Source organism: Mastomys coucha, unplaced genomic scaffold (assembly GCF_008632895.1).
Source record: "Mastomys coucha isolate ucsf_1 unplaced genomic scaffold, UCSF_Mcou_1 pScaffold22, whole genome shotgun sequence".
Lineage (NCBI taxonomy): Eukaryota > Metazoa > Chordata > Mammalia > Rodentia > Muridae > Mastomys > Mastomys coucha.
Window position 1 is genome coordinate 129,634,328 of NW_022196905.1, and position 19,491 is coordinate 129,653,818.

Genomic DNA, 19,491 nt, shown 5'->3' on the forward strand with positions numbered 1-19,491 from the left:
ACACACACACACACACACACACACACACACACACACACACACCCCGCCCTGTGAGCTGTGACCTCACCCCCTGAGTGGAAACCAACCCTTCCTTCCTTCTTTTCTTCCTTCCTTCAGTTGTTACTGTCATAGCATCAAGAAAAGTAAGAAACAGCCTGGTGATGGTAGCGCACGCCTTTAATCCCAGTACTCCGAAGGCAGAGGCAGACAGATCTCTGTGAGTTCCAGGCCAGCCTGGTCTACAGAGCAAGTTCCAGGATGGCCAGATCTAAACAGAAAAACTGTGTCTGAAAAAAACAAACAGATAAACAGACAAACAGAATAAAACAAAAGTAAGGAATATAGCACCTACCAACTTGGCGGTAGATGGCACCTGACTTGAGAGGGCCATGATACGGATCCTTAGGTCAGGGGCCAAAAGGCCTTGGGTCAGCAGACGTCTCATCGAAGACCAAAATGGAGTGAGATAGCTGGCCTATCTCTCTTCACACTACCTCTGTCTCAGCCTTAGCATGGGGCTCTACTCGCCTCTATGTGGAAGTGAGCTGTTTTGTTGAATAATAGAATATTATATAGACATGAATAGACTTCCTTTTAAGGTTCTCTTCCTGACACCATGACTGAAAATAGCAGACCATGAACTTGCATCAGAAGAATGGGCAGAGAACACAGGATTAACATGTGAGGGTGGGGAGAGCGGGTGTCCTCGAGGGTGTAAAGGAGCTTGCTGCCAAGCCTGCTGATCTGAGTTTGATCCCTAAGACCTACAAGGGTCTTAATGAAACTTGATGAAACCATTTCTCTATTTAGCTCAAGAATAAACTCTTAGAAACAAGAGCTGTGGTTTGTGTTGAAAGAAAGACTATTTCTAGCCCCCCCCCCTTTTTTTGGGGAGTCTATTCTATTATGTCACTTGCTTCTTTGTATCTATTTATGTGGGCACTTTGTTGAAAGTCAGAGGATTACAGAAGTTGGCTCTCTGACTCTCTCCATCCACCATGTGGATCCATGGGGTCAAACTCAGGTCCCCTAGCTGTGTACCTCCCTGTATTCCTACCCCTGTTTAAAACTCATTATTTCTATCCTGTGTCTGTCCCTGCTGCCATCTAGTGGTAGGTGTTATGTGAGCAAAGCTATTGTATTTTGGTGGTGGATTCAATGGGCCTATCAAATGGATAGTTTCTTGATTACAACTGATTATTTTTCAAGAGTATAGGTATATACTATATATATGTATATAATACATGTCTTAGTCAGGGTTTCTATTCCTGCACAAACATCATGACCAAGAAGCAAGTTGGGAAGGAAAGGGTTTATTTAGCTTACTTCCACATTGTTGTTTATCACAAAGGAAGTCAGGACTGGAACTCAAGCAGGTCAGGAAGCAGGAGCTGATGCAGAGGCCATGGAGGGATATTCCTTACTGGCTTGCTTCCCCTGGCTTGCTCAGCCTACTCTCTTATAGAACCCAAGGCTTCCAGCCCAGGGATGGCACCACCCACAAGGGGCCCTATTCCCTTGGTCACTAATTGAGAAAATGCCCCATAGCTGGATCTCATGGAGGCACTTCCCCAACTGAAGCTCCCTTCTCTGTGATAACTCCAGCCTGTGTCAAGTTGACACACAAAACCAGCCAGTACAATGCACATATAAATATTGGGGAGGAGTAATGGGGCTGTAGCTCAGTGCTAGACCTCTTAAGCTTTCACACACTAGGCTGTAGGCTGCCCAGTACTGCCAAGACAAAACATATTGAAAAAGAAATATCTGGACGTCGACCCCTGGGACCTAGCAAACTGGGATTTAATCCCTGACTCTTCCCACCCGGGACTTGGTCGGGAAGCTACCTTGCCTGCTAACGCACTTGTAGCTCAGAAAGGGGACTCCAGTTGTCCACCAGAAATAGCTTCTGGATTTTCTCTGCAGGAAATGCTTTTCAAACTGCAGAAGGCTAAAGCAAAGCTTAGTAAAAGCGTCATAGCGCATGCGCAGTAACTTGTGTCCCTTCCGTTGACTCCTTGCACGCCTCCTCATACTTTATCTCCAGTCCAACTCCAGAAAGTGCTGGCACTGTCTTCTTGGCCAATTCAAGCCGAAAGAACCAAGTTTTACTTCTTTCTTTGCTATGGAACTGTATCAGGGATCCTCCTGGTCTCAGTTTACTCTTTGACATAACAGAGACAAAGACAAGTGTGTGAGAGAATAGGGCTCCATGCAAGACGTCATATCATTACAATGGGAAGGAGCTGGCTGAAAATGTAATTCAGTTGGTAGCATGCTGGAGTCCCTGAGTTCGAGCCCCAGTACTGCATAAACTGGGGGAGGCAGTGCACGTCTAAAATCCTCACTTTCTGGAGGTGGAGAACCAGAGTTCAGAGTCAAATGTGTGTAAAAACCAAAAGCAAGAGGAAGAAATGTCTTTCAAGGCCCCACTCCCTCAATGAGGACCTAGTAGTAGTTAATGGTTGTCGAGAGGAGAGACTTTTTTTTTCAGTCGTGGAGCTACTGTTTAGGTGTTGATGCTTCTGCAAGCAACTTTAATGAAACTCAGTGGGTCGCAAAAATTTAAAAACAAACAAACAAATAAAACAACATGGAAGCAGAAGAGAAACTAAGATGGGAAGGTAAGAGAGGGTAATGGAGCCGCGATCAAATATGATCGAAATACATTATACGCGTGTAAGAAATGTCATAATGAAACCAGTATTAGGTATAATAAATATATGCTGATTAAAATTTTTAAAGGGAGCCTTCGAGATGGCTGAGAGTAAAGATGCTTGTGTGTACGTACACCACACACATTCTCTCGCTGAGGCAAAGGCAAATAAAATCTAAAAAATAAAAGTGAAAAATAAAAAAGGCTAAAGAGATGGCACTTGCTGCCAAGCTCGATTACCCAAATTCAATGCCCGGGACCCACTGGTGGAAGGAGAAAACAAACTCCCTTAAGTTGTCGTTGCATCCATATGCCCCTGTCTCACACTCAAACGAATAAACAGATGTAATTAAATGTTTTTGGGTTTGTTTGTTTGTTTTTTTAATTAAAGATCAAGAAGAAGGGAGCTGAGGTCTGGCCAAGAATACTCCCGAGGTGGCAGCCTGTGGAACCCCCGTGAAACTACAACTCCCGGCCTCCTTTGGGTGGGCAAGGGCGGGAGGGGGGGTTCTCCACGGGATTGGACCTCCCTCCATGGGGCGGGGCTTGAGGAGAGGCCAGTCTTCCGCTGTTGCCAGGGGAGACCGCCTCAAGGAGGCGGAAATTGCCGAGGGAGGCGGGGTGTGCCGAGGCGGCACGCGGGTAGGGCTCGCGGCCATGGCGGTCCGGGGGCCCGCGAGTCGCTTCTGGTGCTCGTGTCCCGAGGTGCCCTCCGCCACATTCTTCACCGCCCTGCTCTCGTTGCTGGTGTCGGGCCCCCGCCTGTTCCTGCTGCAGTCGCCTCTGGCGCCCTCGGGGCTGTCTCTGCGCTCCGAGGCCCTGCGCAACTGGCAAGGTGAGCAGAGGCGGGGCGGGCATGGCGCGCTTCCTCAGCCCGCAGACTCCCAGGTCCCTGATCTTCAGCTTCACTGCCAGCCAACCCCCAGTCTCCGTGCCCACCACCATTTTCCCCATTTGGAGCTCCAGCCTGTTTTGTCCAAAGCCGCATCATTTCCACCAACCCCTTCCCTACCCAGAATCGCCCCCTTCCTTGTTATCCCAGATCCATTCATTCTTTGATCTCAAAGGTGAATACACTTCCTAAGCTCTTCACGTTTTATAAACACAAACCCCATCTGCTGAAGGCCTGAGCCCCACAGGAACAAATCAAACGTCTCTCACCTTTATCGTGACAATTGTCTACTGTCACCTCAAAGACTGGCTTTTCCTCTTGACTCTAGACTTTTCTGCCGCGTCTTTACCTTAATCCTGCCTCTTCATTCCAGATCTCAGAAGGAGCCCCTGGTAAGTGTTTGTTTTCTCAGGGGAGAGGAATTTCTCAGACCAATTAAGTCTGGTAATCATCCTTTTGTAAAAGATAGGGTTCCTAGTCTTTGTTTCTTCCTTATTCTTTCCTGGGAAATCCCTGTTGCTTCTAACGTTAACAGAGGCCCGGGCATTCATTTCATGTAATCCTCTCTGCGATTTCATGACAGGCCATATTAAATTGCCTGTTTACCAGAAATTGAGGCTGAATACAGAGACTTCACAGACATCATAATATTGAGACAGGAACCCACCCAGCACTTTGTTTTTAGGATGATGGTTTAGAACTAGGGCTTTGGGCATATAATCTCCACATCTTTAGATAGATGTATACATATGTGACACCTTTATTTATGTGCTTGTGTGCACTCATGTGGAGATCAGAGGACAGCCTGACAGGAGTCTTTCTTCTTCCCTGATGTGGGTCCTGGGAAACAAACTCGGTCTTTGGAATTGGCATCAGGTACCTGTTGAGCCATCTCATCCCTAAACCTTAGAGAGTTACATGCAGAATCTTTTCATATTTACCAGTAAAATTTCAATCTGGGACGTATCCAGCAAAAAACCGGATTTCTGGAGATAGTCTGACTAGGGTGTTAATGACCAAACTTCTGGAGATAGTCTAAAGAGGGTGTTATGGTTTCCTGCTTAAAGCTGCAACTTCTCTCGCCTTTTTGTTGGATACGTGTAGCACTTATAGTCCACTAAATGCCAGCGGAGATAGGCACACACTCTTTCTGGGTTTTTGTTTTTGTTTTTTGTTTTGTTTACTTTGAAACAAGGGTCTTTCTATTTAATACCAGTATGGCCAGAACTCATTATATAGTCCAGGGTAGCCTCAGGCCCATGATCCTCCTGCCTTACCCTTCTGAGTACTAGAACACAGAGATGTGCATCACCATGCTTGCTTAACCTTATTTGTTTGAGCCTGGGCTCCATGAGCAGGAGAGATACTGTTACAGAAGGGACCGTGTCGTTTTCTAATGAGGAGAATAAGGCTGTGAGCATACAGACCATGGACCTAACTCAGGCAGCCTGGGTATGATAAAGAAGACCTGTGCCACCCCCAAGTCTTACAGTCCTGAGAATGACACCTCCACTTCCTCCATCTCCCTCTTGCATGTATAGGATTTCAGCCCACCAGAATAGATAAGTATCCGAGAGAGCCAGGTGTACCTTTAATCCCAGCACTGGGCAGGCGGCTCTCTATGAGACTGAGGCCAGCCTGGTCTCCACTGGAAGTTCCAGGCCAACCGGGGCTATATAATAAGACTCTGTCTCAAAAAAAAAAAAAAAAAAAAAAAAAAAAAAAAAAAAAAAAAAAAAAAAAAAAAAAAAAAAAAAAAAAAACGGAAATTAGAGCCCTGAAAGGTAGCTCAGCGAGTACCTTGCTGCCAGTCGTGAGAACTGGAGTGTGATCTGTGGGACCTGCATGGTAGAACTCACTTCTGAAGGTTTTTCTCTGATCATGTACTCCTATATACCCACAAATAAATACGTATAAAATTTTAAAATTATGTATGTTAGCTCTAACTTGTATTTGGGGGAAGTGTATAAACCACATATGGCAGACACTTGTAGTCCCAGCACTCAAAAGGCAGAGGCAGGAAGACTGAGTTCGCAGCTAGTCTGGGCTCCAAACCTTGTATCAAAACTAGGCCAAATGTGGTGTCTTAGACCTATAGTCCCAGCCCCAGGAAGCAGGAACCAGCCTGGTCTACACAGCAGTGTATACACCAAACAGGGTTGCATAGTGAGACTTTGTCTCACGACAGAGAGAGAGAAGGACTTTCTTTGTTATTTTATGGCATATAAATCTTGGTTGCACCTGTAAAACTGGAAAAGCATTAAGAAGATTCTTACTTAATCTTTATATATTACTAATGATAATTTTATGGTTGTTATAATTCATGGTTCCTTTTTAATTCCCCTGAACAGCCTCTATGGAAGGAGAGGCCAGAATTACAGCTGAGGAGACTGGCACAGAGTGTTAAGTGAGACCCACTCAATCTACAATGAAGTTGTCACAATTAATTAACCCTCAGACTGCCTAGTGAGGTAGGTCAGTATTAAAATCTAAAAAGAGGAGGGTTGGAGAGATGGTTTAGTGGTTAAGAGAGCTGGCTGCTCTTGCAGACGATCCAAGCTTGGTTCCCAGGACTCCACATGAGGCAGCTCATAGCTGCCTGTAACTCCAGCTCCAGGGGGATCCAACACCACCTTCTGGCCTCCACAGGTACCCGCCTGCATACAAGTAGCATACACAGATACACAACAATAAAGGCACATCTTTAGAAGAAAACCTAAAACAGTGTGGTAAAGCATTTGACCCGTTCAGAAACCACTCCAGTTTTCAAAAGTTATCTTTTCCACACATAGAAACTGGTCTCGATAACCTCTGCCCCAGGGCTGGGAAAGGATGGACGGCCGGAGACAACATTATATGCTTATGCTTTGAAGCTCCAGGGCCAGGAAGAAACAGGAACTATATTATATACTTATGTCCTGAATCATGGACACTTTACTGTTTTTGTTTTTGTTTCCTGTTGTAGTTTTTTTTTTATTTTTGAGACAGAATCTCATATAGTCCAACCTGGCTTTAAATTCACAGTACAGCTGAGAATGACCTCGAACTTGAGATCTTCCTGTCTACCTCCTGAGGGCTGGCATCATAAGTGTGCACCACCACTTCTTTGTGAGGAGTCTGCAGCGCTAGTAATGGAGCCCAGGGCCTTGTGCATGCTAGCCAAGCTCCCTACCAAGCAAGCGACAAAGCCCAGCTTCAGTTCTCCCTTCCCAAGCTGACTGGGACCTGCTTGTCCCTGGTTGGAAGAGCACAGTCCGGGACCACTAACCCAAACCTATCTTTAGTTTACAGGCTGGTGACCTACATCTTCGTCTACGAGAACCCGGTCTCCCTGCTCTGTGGCGCCATCATCATCTGGCGCTTTGCTGGCAACTTTGAGAGGACCGTGGGCACCGTCCGCCATTGCTTCTTCACCTTGATCTTTACGGTCTTCTCCGCCATCATCTACCTGTCATTTGAGTCTGTGTCATCACTGTCTAAGCTGGGAGAGGTGGAGGATGCCAGAGGGTTCACCCCAGTAGCTTTTGCCATGCTGGGAGTCACCTCGGTCCGCTCTCGCATGAGGCGGGCCCTGGTGTTCGGTGTGGTGGTGCCTTCCGTCCTTGTGCCATGGCTGCTGCTGTGTGCCTCCTGGCTCATCCCTCAGACCTCCTTCCTCAGTAACGTCTCTGGCCTTTTGATCGGCCTATCTTGTATCCTTCCTGGGAGGGAGGTGCAGAGAGAAGCTACAACCAGAGGGCTACCCACCTGGAAACTGTGGGGTGTCAGGTACACAGCCTTAGGCTCCCACACAAGCAGCCTGGGCTTGGGCTCCAGCTTGGAAAACCTGAGAGCCTTGGGCAGCTCTCTTCCCTTCTCTGGACCAGAACTCATCTGAAAAATGCAAAGGGGCTGCCTGCCCAGGCCAGCTCAGCTCAGCTTACTTAGCAGTTTGGGCTTAATTGCACCAGTGTGACTTTTTTTTTTCCCCCTGTAAACTGAGGTGTAGTCTACACAACTAACCTTAGTGTAAGGTTTCATTAGAAGAGGGGAGGGCTAGGAAGATGGCTGCCTTAGTAAGGCACTTGTGAGAACTTGAGGACACAAGCCATAGCCCTGGGCCTTAAACTCTAATCCCTGCACCGGGGAGATAGAGATAGGTGAGTCCTTAGTGCTCTCCGGCCCATCAGCCTAGCCTAATGCCATGAATGTTCCAGATCAAGTGAGACCCTAATACTGCTGAGGAACACCACCAAGGCAGGCCTCTGGCCTCCACAGCAGTGGTGGTTGGATGAATCGGAGGTGCCCATCACCTGATGTTAGTGGAAGGGTTAAGAAACAGAGCCCAGCTTGTTGATACTTTGTTCTGTTTTTGCAGGGTGAAGAGTATCAAGCTAAGGGCTTTGTGTGTGATTGACAGGCACTCTACCACTGATCTAGATCTCAGCCGTTGATTTTCATTATCTCAGAGGAGAGTCACTGTAACAGGGCCTGGCTATAAGACCATACAAACTTCTTGGTGTGCACTTTTCTTTCTTTTTTTTTTTAATTTATTAATTTATTTATTTATGTTAAAATTATTTATTATTATATGTAAGTACACTGTAGCTGTCTTCAGACACACCAGGAGAAGGCATCTAATCTCACCACAGATGGTTGTGAGCCACCATGTGGTTGCTGGGGTTGAACTCAAGACCTTCAGAAGAGCAGTCAGTGCTCCCAACCGCTGAGCCATCTCTCCAGCCCTTTAAATTTATTTTTATTTATGAGTAAGACTATGGATATGTGCACCTGCATGCTGGTACTTGAGGCCAGAAAAGGGTGACAGGTTCCCCTGGAACAGGAGTTACAGGTGGTGGCCAGCTGCTATGTGGGTGATGGGAACTGAACTTGGGTCCTCTAGAATAGCAATTTGCACTCTTTTTTTTTTTTTGAGACAGGGTTTCTCTGTGTAGCCCTGGCTGTCCTGGAACTCACTCTGTAGACCAGGCTGGCCTCAAACTCAGAAATCCACCTGCCTCTGCCTCCCAAGTGAGCAATTTGCACTCTTAACTGTGGGAGCTATCTTTAGATTCCCCTGTCCTCAAAAGGTAACTTCTTTTTGAGATGGGGGGTCTCGGTATGAATGACCTGGAACTCACTATGAAGACCAGACTGGCCTCAAACTTGTATCAATCTGCCCACCTCCTCCTGAGTGCTGGGATTAAAGTTGTAGGTATATGTACCACACCCACCTTGCCTCTTGTAGTTCTGAGGTAAGGTAGCCTTGTTGAGGCTGGAGCTGCCTGAGGCAGAGGAGTAAAGTCTAATCTCCAGTGTCCTCTGAAGTGGCTGGGATTGCAACCCATTACCTTAATCATCCATTTTTAGGCAGGGCTGGGGATCCAACCTAGGCTCCCCAGTACAAACTTCTTAGTGTGCATTTTCCTTCTCTTTCTTTCTCTCTTTCTTTCTTTATCTTTCTTTCTTTCTCTCTCTTTTTTTTTTTAAAGATTTATTTATTTATTTTATGTGTATGAGTACACTGTAGCTGCACAGATGGTCGTGAGCCATCATGTGGCTGCTGGGAATTGAACTCAGGACCTCTGTTTGCTCCGGCCCTGCTCGCTCCAGTCCACTCACTCCAGCGTAATACGCTGTAGCTGTCTTCAGACACACCAGAAGAGGGCGTCAGATCTCATTATAGATGGTTGTGAGCCACCATGTGGTTGCTGGGATCCGAACTTGGGACCTTTGGAAGAGCAGTCAGTGCTCTTACCCACTGAACCATCTTGCCAGCCCTCTTTTTTTTTAAAGATTTATTTTTATTTATGAGTAAGCCTGGTCGTTGCTCACTAAGCCACATGGCCAGCACTGCCTTCTCTGACATTTATTAGGGACTGAGCCTCCCTAATTAGGAATTCTGAGATCCAGAGTGCTTCAAAAATCTGAAACGTCTTGAGTATTAACACGACACAAAACACTCTGTACCTTAACTGTCTCTATAAATGGAAGTAAGTGGATGCTCCCAAAGTCTGTGCAACCCAGGCTGCCCCCTCTCCCCAGGTACAGGTGAAACCTGTGGGCTTTGCTGCGCACATGCAAGCATTCAGGTAACCCTGTAAGACCTGAGCTGTTTCATCCAAACTGTCTCGGGTAAGGAATACTCAGCCTGTGCTTTCCCTTGGTGCAGGCATAAAACAGACGCTAATGCTTACTGTAGTGTGACTAGTAAGGTGGCCAATAGGTAAAAGTGATTGCTGCCAAGCCTGACACCCTGAGTTCAATCCCTGGGACCTTCATGATGGAAGGAGAGTTGATTCTAGTTTCATAAAGTTGTTCTCTAAACCACACACACACACATACACGCGCGCACACACACACTGTGGCACTCTCATACCCATGTGTATGTACACACATACAAAATAAATGTAATTAATACTTATTGAAGGGCATATGAGATAGTTGTACCTCTGTAGCTATACAGACAGTGATGGACCAAAGCAGAGATGACGACCACATTAAGAAGATGCTTCTGGAGAAGCCACATTGAAACCTGGTGGTGGTGCATGCCTTAACATTTCAGCACTCGGGAGTTTGAGGCGAGACTAAGCTACATGCCTCCCTCCTCCCTCCACAGAAGGCCATGTGAGGCAGGGCACCTTTGATTGGGAGCAAAGGTCTAGGGCTATACCAGTCTCTGCATTATATTAAGATGGTCTTGTGACTGATGGCTGTGGTCGGAAGGAATTCTGATGCACACCACACATGGTGTTCCCTGTGAGGTACGTGGAGGGGTATGTTCGGCTCTCTGCAGAGACTGACACACACCTGTGCCTCCCAGGGGCTGGGTCCTCATAGGGTGTGTCAGCAGCCTCCCCTCCTGCTGCCTTCAGTTTTACTTAATACACCCACCTCAGTTGGCCTCACCTACTGCTACTCCCTTGACCTCTCTGAGGGAGTAGCCCTGAAGCTTGATCAGAAGTTCCCCTTCAGCATCATGAGGAGGATTCCCTTGTTCAAGTACATCTCAGGTTCTTCTGCCGAAAGAAGAGCAGCCCAGAGCCGTAGGTAAGTGATGGATTCCCTCCCCTTTTTGGTTGCATGGTCAGTTTCAGTTATAGGGGCAGGACCCAGGGCCTTTCACACGTGTGTCAGGTGCTCTACTGCTGTGCTGCCACCCACCTTTGCCTTTGGCTTTGAACTCCTGTCTGTACCTCTCTGATACCAGGCTGTAGATAGAATCCCACAACCGCCTCTCAATCTCCTTCCAAGAGCAACTGCAGAGCCAGTGAAGGTGTGGCTGGTTCACCTCGGAGGATAGAGGAGAGGAACAGTTTCTTGGCTATGTGCAACTAAGGGTGCTAGTTCTAGTTCAGCATAGATCCCCACCTAGAATGCCCAGTGAGAGGCTGTGGCTGTGGCCCAGTGATAGAGCCCCTGTCTAGAATCCTCCAGGGAGGGGCTGAGGGCGTGGCTCAGTGGTAGAGCCCCTGCCTAGAATCCCCCAGTGAGGGGCTGGGGCCGTGGCTCAGTGATAGAGCCCCTGTCTAGAATCCCCCGGGGAGGGGCTGGGGGCGTGGCTCAGTGGTAGAGCACCTGCCTAGAATCCCCCAGGGAGGGGCTGGGGGCGTGGCTCAGTGGCAGAGCACCTGCCTAGAATCCTCCAGGGAGGGGCTGGGGGCGTGGCTCAGTGGCAGAGCCCCTGTCTAGAATCCCCCAGGCAGGGGCTGGGGGCGTGGCTCAGTGGTAGAGCACCTGCCTAGAATCCCCCAGGGAGGGGCTGGGGGCGTGGCTCAGTGGTAGAGCCCCTGCCTAGAATCCTCCAGGGAGGGGCTGGGGGCGTGGCTCAGTGGTAGAGCCCCTGCCTAGAATCCTCCAGGGAGGGTCTGGGGGCGTGGCTCGGTGGTAGAGCACCTGCCTAATTCACATGAACCCTTGGGTTCCGGCACTGCCAATAAGGAAAGAAAACCTGTGCACAAATTTTTTCTGAACACTAGCTGCTGCCCTATGAGGCGGTGGGGTGGGGGCAGGGGAGAGAAACTAGCCTGAGTGGCCAGACACTTGCATGTAATTCTGAGTGATCTATGGATAGGTAATATTCGTAACAGTGCTTAGTCAGCAGACACTGTGTGGGAAGCACTGGGCTATGGCAGTTAGCCATGTTTAGACAATCTGCTGAGTAGGTGACAGGGCAGGACGCTTGAAAGGAGAGTTTCTTGGCTCCCATATGAAAGCAGGTAAGGCTGACATTTCTTCCTGTCTGGGCTTGTTTACTCTTAACAACTGATAGGCAAGCCACCAGATCATATGGGGCTGCCCACCTCCTGTATAGAGGAGGCAGAGAGGACCTGTTTCCAGGTAACACGGAGTCCAGGGACAAGCCTGGTGTGACCTAAGGTCTCTAGCCTGTAAGCCCCCCACTCCCATACAACCGCCGCCACTTGTGTTATTCCAGCTTGTGTCCTCGCAGAGACTCCACAGTCTAACACTTCCGTGTGTGCTGCCTCCCAGAGAAGGGCCTTGCTAAGAGAGTAAGGGCCAGCTCTGTCTTTTCCACCCCCTCCCAGCTGTGGGATGTGTTTCCCTCCATTCCCAATGTCTGCAGCAAGCTCTGTTGAACAGCAGTGGGGTGGGGTCCCAAGCCCCAGCTTACACTCTCCTGGTGAGTGGAGCTGCCTCGGGACCCAGGAAATAGTTCTACTCTGAGTTACACTTGCCCGCCGAGAAGCTCTGTCACCTGGTGCCAGGTCTGGGCTCGGACACGTGAGCTGGGTAGCGCTTTGTGTTCCTTCTGTTCCTCACGTGGCTAATGGTCGCTGATTGCCAAGATTGGCTACAGGTATCAGAACAGAACATGATGTTTCAGGTGTCCTCACAGTCACCAAGAACATTATGACAGAACTCGTGTGTTTATTTTAGTAAGCTGCCATGTGGGTGTTTTGTCCACAACTGTTCTTGTTCAGAAGGTTGGCTTGGCTTAGAGTTTGGGTGGTTTGTTGTTTTAATAGAAACTAGAGACCATTTATTAAAAATAGAGAAAAGATGTCCATAAGATGGCTTTGTGAATAAGCACATCTGCCACCAAGTCTGAGAGCCTGAGGTACATCCCCGGAACGGAAAGAAATGACCCCTGGGAGTTCTCTGTCACATCACACACACACACACACACACACACACACACACACACACACACACGGAAAATAAGTTTAAGAAGAAGGCTGGGCGGGTATCATTGTCATGCACATCTTTTATTTCCAGCACTAGGAAAACTGACACAGGCAGATCTCTGTGAGTTCGAGGCCAGTGTGGTCTACAAAGAGAGTTCTACACCAGGCAAGACTATATAGTGAGATAATGTCTCAAAAAAACACAAGGGGGGGTAGTGCTCCCAGAGGCAGGAGTTGGGCTACTGGGCTGGGATAGAAACTAGGACTTGGCTTAAGCTAACCAAGTGTTCCACCCCTGAGCCATTCTCCAGCCCCAAGACTGTCCTGGAACTCACTCTATAGACCAGGCTGGCCTCAAACTCAAAAATCTGTCTGCCTCTGCCTCCTAAGTGCTGGGATTAAAGGCATGCACCACCACTCCCTGGCAGGAAAATAATTTTTTAAATATATATATATATTTTAAAGATTTATTTATTTATTATATGTAAGTACAGTGTAGCTGTTTTCAGACACCAGAAGAAGGCGTCAGATCTCATTACCAATGGTTGTGAGCCACCATGTGGTTGGACTCAGGACCTTCAGAAGAGCAGACAGTGCTCTTAACCATTGAGCCATCTCTCCAGTCTCCCTTTTTTATATTTTTAATTTTTGTTTGTTTATATGGGTGTTGTGGTGGTGTGAACCTGGGGGAGTGGTGCCTAAAAATGAGAAGGATTAATCTTGTGTAACTTTATTCAAAGCATCAGACAATTTCTACTCTGAGGGTTGAGAAGAGTCACGTGAGCAAGGTCCAATCACAAGGACAAGCCTCACGTGGTAAAAGCATGTTGTTCACAGCACATGACTAGCAACAACTGAAATAAGCTCATTTCTGTCTGCTACACCTGGGAGGAACACAGACACATTCCAAGAGCAATTTTGTTTTGAAGAAACTGAGGTCATAAGACTCTTACCTTGTTTTCTCACAAGCGCTGAGAATCCTCACAGAGTGTTCTTAGACATTGTTCCGACATGTGCGCTAGTGTCCAGTATGCATGAATTCCTGAATTTCATCCTGAGCACTGCACAGACAGCCATGGGCTCGTGCCTGTAATGCCCCGCCTTGCCTGTAATCCAAATGTTCTAAGGAAACAGGTAGGATCCACAGTTTAAGGTCATTCTTAGCTACACTGGGAACTCAGCGAAGCCTCAGCTACAGGAAACCCTGTTCCCCAATCCCCAAAGTCAATCTCTTCCCTAGTGCTGGCTATGGTCCCACCCATGCTGTTACGTCAGGACATGGTACTGTATGACCCTATCCCTAGCAGAGAGTCACTGTCTTCTCTTATTCCTTTCCAGGCTGAACCCTGCACCTGGCTCCTACCCCACACAGAGTTGCCACCTTCATCTGACTCCAAGTTACCCCGTCACCCAGATGCAACATTCCAGTGGCCAGAAACTGGCCTCCTGGCCTCCTGGACACATGCCCAGCCTACCTCCATACCAACCTGCCTCGAGCATGTATTATGTGCAGAACCACTTTGATCCTAACCCCAATGCCTCCAGTGTGTACCCAGCTTCTGCAGGGAACTCCCAGGGGGTGCAGCCTCCCTCCCCTATTAGCTGTCCTGGCACTGAGTATTCTGGAGCCCTGGGCACCCCAGGGGCTCCAGGCTCCAAGGAGTCTTCCAAGGTAGCTGTGCCCTAACCAGTCTGCAGAGGGGGCTCCCCCCATGCTGGACAGAGAACGGTTCTAGCTGAGAATTTAAGAATTATTTATTGAAGCCAGGGCATGCTGGCCTGTCATCCCGGCTTCTTGGAGGGCTAAGGTCAATGGATCAAAAGATCAAGGTCTGTCTGGGCTCCTCAGATTTAATAACAACAGCTGGGACTGGGGCTCTCTGATAGAGTGCTTACTTAGCATAATTATGGCCCTGAGTCCTCAGCTCCACAAAACCAAAAAAGGATTATTTATTAGAAACCTCTATGTTCCAGCTCTGTTGAGTAGTTTGATAAATGTCCCCGTATCTGTGTCGTTTGCCTGTAAGGCAGCTCTAGAAAGTAGAAGTGGGGCATGGTGAGACAAGCCTCTAATCTCAGCTGTGGTCAATCTCAGAAGCTTAAGGTCACCCCCAGCTACACAGTGGGTTTGAGGCTAGCACCCAGGCAAATGTGAGAATTCTTGAGTATTCTGGAATCTTGAGGCTCCAGTGATATTGCTGGGCTTCATGGCTCCTAATCCAGTGTCCTGAGATGGGGCAGTGGTCATTGGCTGCCAGGGACTCTTGCCATCCTACCCATCCGGCCCTGCTCAGTGCCCGTGGGTCTTGCTGTGTCTGGTGTGTATTGGGCAGCAGTCCGTGTACCCCGCAGTATCATCTTCCCCGCAGCCATCGCTGATGGGACTTCTACCTGACTGGTGACCTGCAACGGCGGGCTGGTGATCCACCCTGTGAGTTACCTCTATAAAAACCAGCCTCCAACCTGCCAGTGGTGTGTAGCTTACTGTGTTCAGTCCAGGGTGGGTGTGACAACAAAGAGCTGTGAGGAGCCAGAATCACATCCAGTCTGTCCCCTGTGCTCAGTGGTCCGCAGTGAGGACCCGACCAGGGTGGGTGGAAACAGGAAGTCGAGAGTTGATCAACCCAGAGATGGGTACAGCAGGTTAGTGAGAGACTGTCTCATAAAAGAATTTTCTTTTTAATAAAAATAAGCTGAGCATGGTAGCACATGCCTTTAATCTCAGCATGTAGAAGGCAGAGACAATGAATCTGGGTTTGAAGCCAGCCTGGTCTATGTATTGAGTTCCAGGACATTCAAGACTACATAGTGAGACCTTGTCTCTAAAAATGAAAGAAAGCCAGGTACGGGTATAGTAGTGTATATAGTATATAGCCTTTAATCCCATCACTTGGGAGGCAGAGCACTTAGGTAGATCTCTAAAGTCAGCCTGGTCTACATGACCAGGTCCAGGGCTGGGGGCGTGGCTTAGTGGTAGAGTACCTGCCTAGCATACAAGTAGCCCTGGGTTTCATCTCCAATATTTAAAGCCTTTTAAGATATGGTGCGTGACCTTTGCATCCGGGAGCTATATGGCCTGCTCTGGGCTGCCTCTGAGGGGGCCCTAAGTATTCCAATATGGATGATACCTGACTCCAAGCCCACTCCTCCAGAAAGGGTAGTCTGAAGATGGACACACCCAAGTGGCCTTTGAAACCCACTGGCAAACAAGCTGGTATGATGTAAGGATGGAACTGCCAGATGGATTAGGAGACTTGAGTCCTCCAGTGTGGAGGCCCAATGTGATGGGTACATGCTCCCAGTGTGGATAGGCCTGTGTGTCCCTGGTTTCTCTGGCCTTCCTACACAGGATGGCTCACTGGCTAGAGCTGTGAACACCAAACCCCCAGGTTCCCTGGCAGCTGGGCTGTGAGAATTGTCAGGTCCCCTGCGTGTCCTAGCTGCTGCCTTTACTGATGGGATCCAGGAATGCAACAGACAATTGGTAACAGACAGTGCAGAGCTAGACTCCAGCTTCCTGCTGTCCCGCACTGATCGACTGCCCATAGATCTCCATTCCCTGGGCCTTTATGTGATCTGGAACCATGTTTTTCAGAGCCTGCCCACAGGACCCTGCTTTCCTTACTTTCACAAGCAGTCTTTGCCCAGTAGGTTTCACCGCAGATCAACCTCCCTGGAGCTCTGAGTTGATATCTCAGTGGATGGAATCTTTCCCCTCCTCTAGACCCAGAAAATGACCTGCCCTTGGGGGAGGAGTTTGCAGGCTGGCCTGGGCTATGATTCTGTCTCTGGAAATAACCTCCGGAAAAGACACCTAAGGTCTAGGAGATCCTGGCCTTCCCTCATTTGCCAAATCATGTGTCCTATGTCTACAAATCATGGCTGGGTCTGTGCCCAGCCCCAGGCTGGGGTCAAAGACATGCTATGAAATATATACAGGGAACACAGGTACAGGTATGCCATGCAATAAATGTCAAAGTCTAGGTGGCACTGCCCTAGCTGCTCAGAATAGTGAGGATGTGGATAAATAAAGGTGTTGAGAGCTGGGGAGGTGGCTCAGTGGATAAAGTGCTTGCTGCTCAAACGTGAGGACCTGACTTTGGATTCCCCACACCTCCATAAAACAACAGGCATAGCCGGGCAGTGGTGGCACATGCCTTTAATCCCAGCAGTTGGGAGGCAGAGGCAGGTGGATCTCTGAGTTCGAGGCCAGCCTGGTCTACAGGGTAAGTTCCAGGACATCCAGGGATACACAGAGAAACCCTGTCTTAAAAAATAAAATAAAATAAAATAAAACAGGCATGGCCTTGTGTCTCTGTAACTGGTACCAGGAGTTGGATTCCTGGACCTAGCTGATTGGCAGGCTAGCCAGAACCCTAAGTTCTAGGTTCAGTGAGTAGCCCTGTCTGTGAAGATCAACTGGAGACATCCTACATCGGCCTCTGGCCTGCAAGTGCCCACAGTGGTGAGTACACCCGCAAGTGCACACATATACCCATATACCACAGGTACAAAAGAATTGCCACGGGCTGGGAATGTCGCTCAGTGATAGAGGATATATCTGGAAGGCTCAGTTTCATCCCAGCACTGAAAAAGGAAAACGTCTTCCCTTCATCTGGTACAGCGGTGGACTCTTTAACCCCCCATAGGATGAGGCGGGAGGACTTTGAGAGCCCGGGATTTGGCTATACATAGTCTTCTAACTGTTCCAGGAAAGGAAAAACTTTGCCCTCTGTTTATTCAACCTAAGGGGATGCTGTCCTATACACTCAAACCTCTGTTCCCTCTACTCATGCCTCATCCAGTCAAGGCAGGACCGACCAGCCAGAGGGCTTGCAGACATCAGTTTGCTTACCTTACCAGCTGGGGGCTGCAGAGAGGCCTGTCTTCCCAGGGGCATGCACTACTCTGGAGCTGCCGAGGAAAAAGGTTCAGCCAGAGGGAAGCAGATCTCCAGGTAGAGAAAACCAGGTAAGGGTTGGGCAAAGGGAAGCAGGAGCCAAGCCAGTAACCAGAGCTGGTAATACAAGCATGGAGTCAGGTAGGCAAGAAGTGGGTGGAAGGGAGGTGGACTAGCTCCAGGCAAGAAGAAGAAAGAGCCTAAGCCTAGAACATGGTGACTGGTCATACAGGATGGTGACAGAGCTAAAGGTCTGGATGTTCTCATTTGGAGGCCAGACCTCCTTCCTGTCTACAGGACCTGCTGCACACTCAGATGGGCGGGACTGTCAGCCTAGCCAAAGCCTTGCTTAAGAGCAGCCTAAGAGTGTTCTCATAATTGGTGAGAGATTTCCAGTCATAAAAAGTGTAAGACTCTGCTGGGCAGTGGTGGCGCATGCCTTTAATCCCAGCACTTGGGAGGCAGAGGCAGGCAGATTTCTGAGTTCGATGCCAGCCTGGTCTACAGAGTGAGTTCCAGGACAGCCAGGGCTACACAGAGAAACCCTGTCTCGGGGAAAAAAAAAAAAAAAAAAAAAAAGTGTAAGACTCTGATGAGCCTTAGCTACCAGGAACCCCTGAGCAAATCACGTGGAGCTGGGGATGGATGCAAAAGCAAAAGGAGTTTATTGTTCCAGTGCACTGGAGCCGTCCTGCACCCAAAGGAGAGGCGGCAATGCTGGACAGCCCATTCGGCCAGTTTTTATACAGTTTTCAGGGGTAGAATAGAGAGCAACAGCCACTAGGTACAACGTGATTGGCAGAACAGTGTGACTTTTAAACTGATTGGTCCTTAGGGAATGAGGTAACAAGGGCTTCCTTTATCTGCGAGTGGCTCCCCCACCCTGTGGCTTTTCTGAGGAACAAAGTCAGCTTCGCCCTTCCAGAGGGGAGGAGTGCCTATGTACTCCAGACCTCTCTCTTCCAGGAGGGGAGGGGCCTTCGTGTTCTGGGGCCTGGTGGAATTTTCCAGAGGCACTGAGCTGACCTCTTCAAAAGAACCACATCCTGGACCACAAAAACGAATATCAGATTGAGCCGGTATGGAGCAGAGTTGGAGATAATAAAAAAACCTATCATTTTGGAGACAGGATCTTGTGGTACAGACCTGCCTAGCCTGAAACTCGATATATACACCAGGCTAGCCTCAAACTCAGGGATTTACCTGCCTCTGTTTCTTGAGTGCTAGGATTAAAGGAATGCACCACCACACCTAATAAAAGATTTAAAAATTATATGTATATGGCTGTGAGTATGTGCAAGTGCATTCGAGTGTCCGGAGAAGCCAGAAGGGGTGTTGGATTCTCTGGAACTGCAGCTATAGGCAAATGTGGTTGTGCCACCAGAGCTATGGAACTCTGGTCCTCTGCAAGAACAACACTCAACTGCTGAGTCATCTTTCTGGCCCCAAAGCCTCCTCCTCCGCCACCCCCAGTTTTTCCAGAAGGGGTGTCTCTCTGTAGCCCTGGCTGTCCTACAACTTGCTCTGTATACCAGGCTGGCCTCTGGGTCAACTCAGAGACCTCCCTACCTTTGCCTCTCCAGTGCTGGGATTAAAGACATGCTCCACCACTGTCTGGCTCCCAAAGCTCTTTTTATTAAACATAGCAAATATAGATTTATTAAGGAAAAATTTAAGAGTAGAAGTGGCTCTGAGAGAGGAATAGACAGCTTTGTTTGTTTGTTTGCTTGTTTATTGAGACAGGTTCTCACTAGTTAGCTCTGGTAAACCTAGTGCTCACTATGTAGACCAGGTTGAACTCAAACTCATAGATGTCTGCCTGCCTCTGCCTCTCAACTACTAGAATTAAAAGTATTTACTACCATGCCCAGCCCTGGCATTTTAAAATCTTTTTTTCTTTCTTCTTCTTCTCCCC

At 48.5% G+C, this 19,491-nt stretch overlaps 1 protein-coding gene across 1 annotated transcript; it reads left to right on the top strand.

Annotated features, from left to right (window-relative positions):
• The first annotated feature begins 3,236 nt into the window (after positions 1 to 3,236).
• On the top strand, positions 3,237 to 14,702 carry Rhbdd2 (rhomboid domain containing 2). Its single transcript, XM_031338224.1, has 4 exons — positions 3,237 to 3,491; positions 6,833 to 7,240; positions 10,427 to 10,577; positions 14,015 to 14,702. Exons 1-4 carry the CDS (start codon positions 3,314 to 3,316, stop codon positions 14,361 to 14,363), a joined length of 1,086 nt encoding a protein of 361 aa, XP_031194084.1. The 5' UTR covers positions 3,237 to 3,313; the 3' UTR covers positions 14,364 to 14,702.
• The last annotated feature ends 4,789 nt before the right edge of the window (positions 14,703 to 19,491 follow it).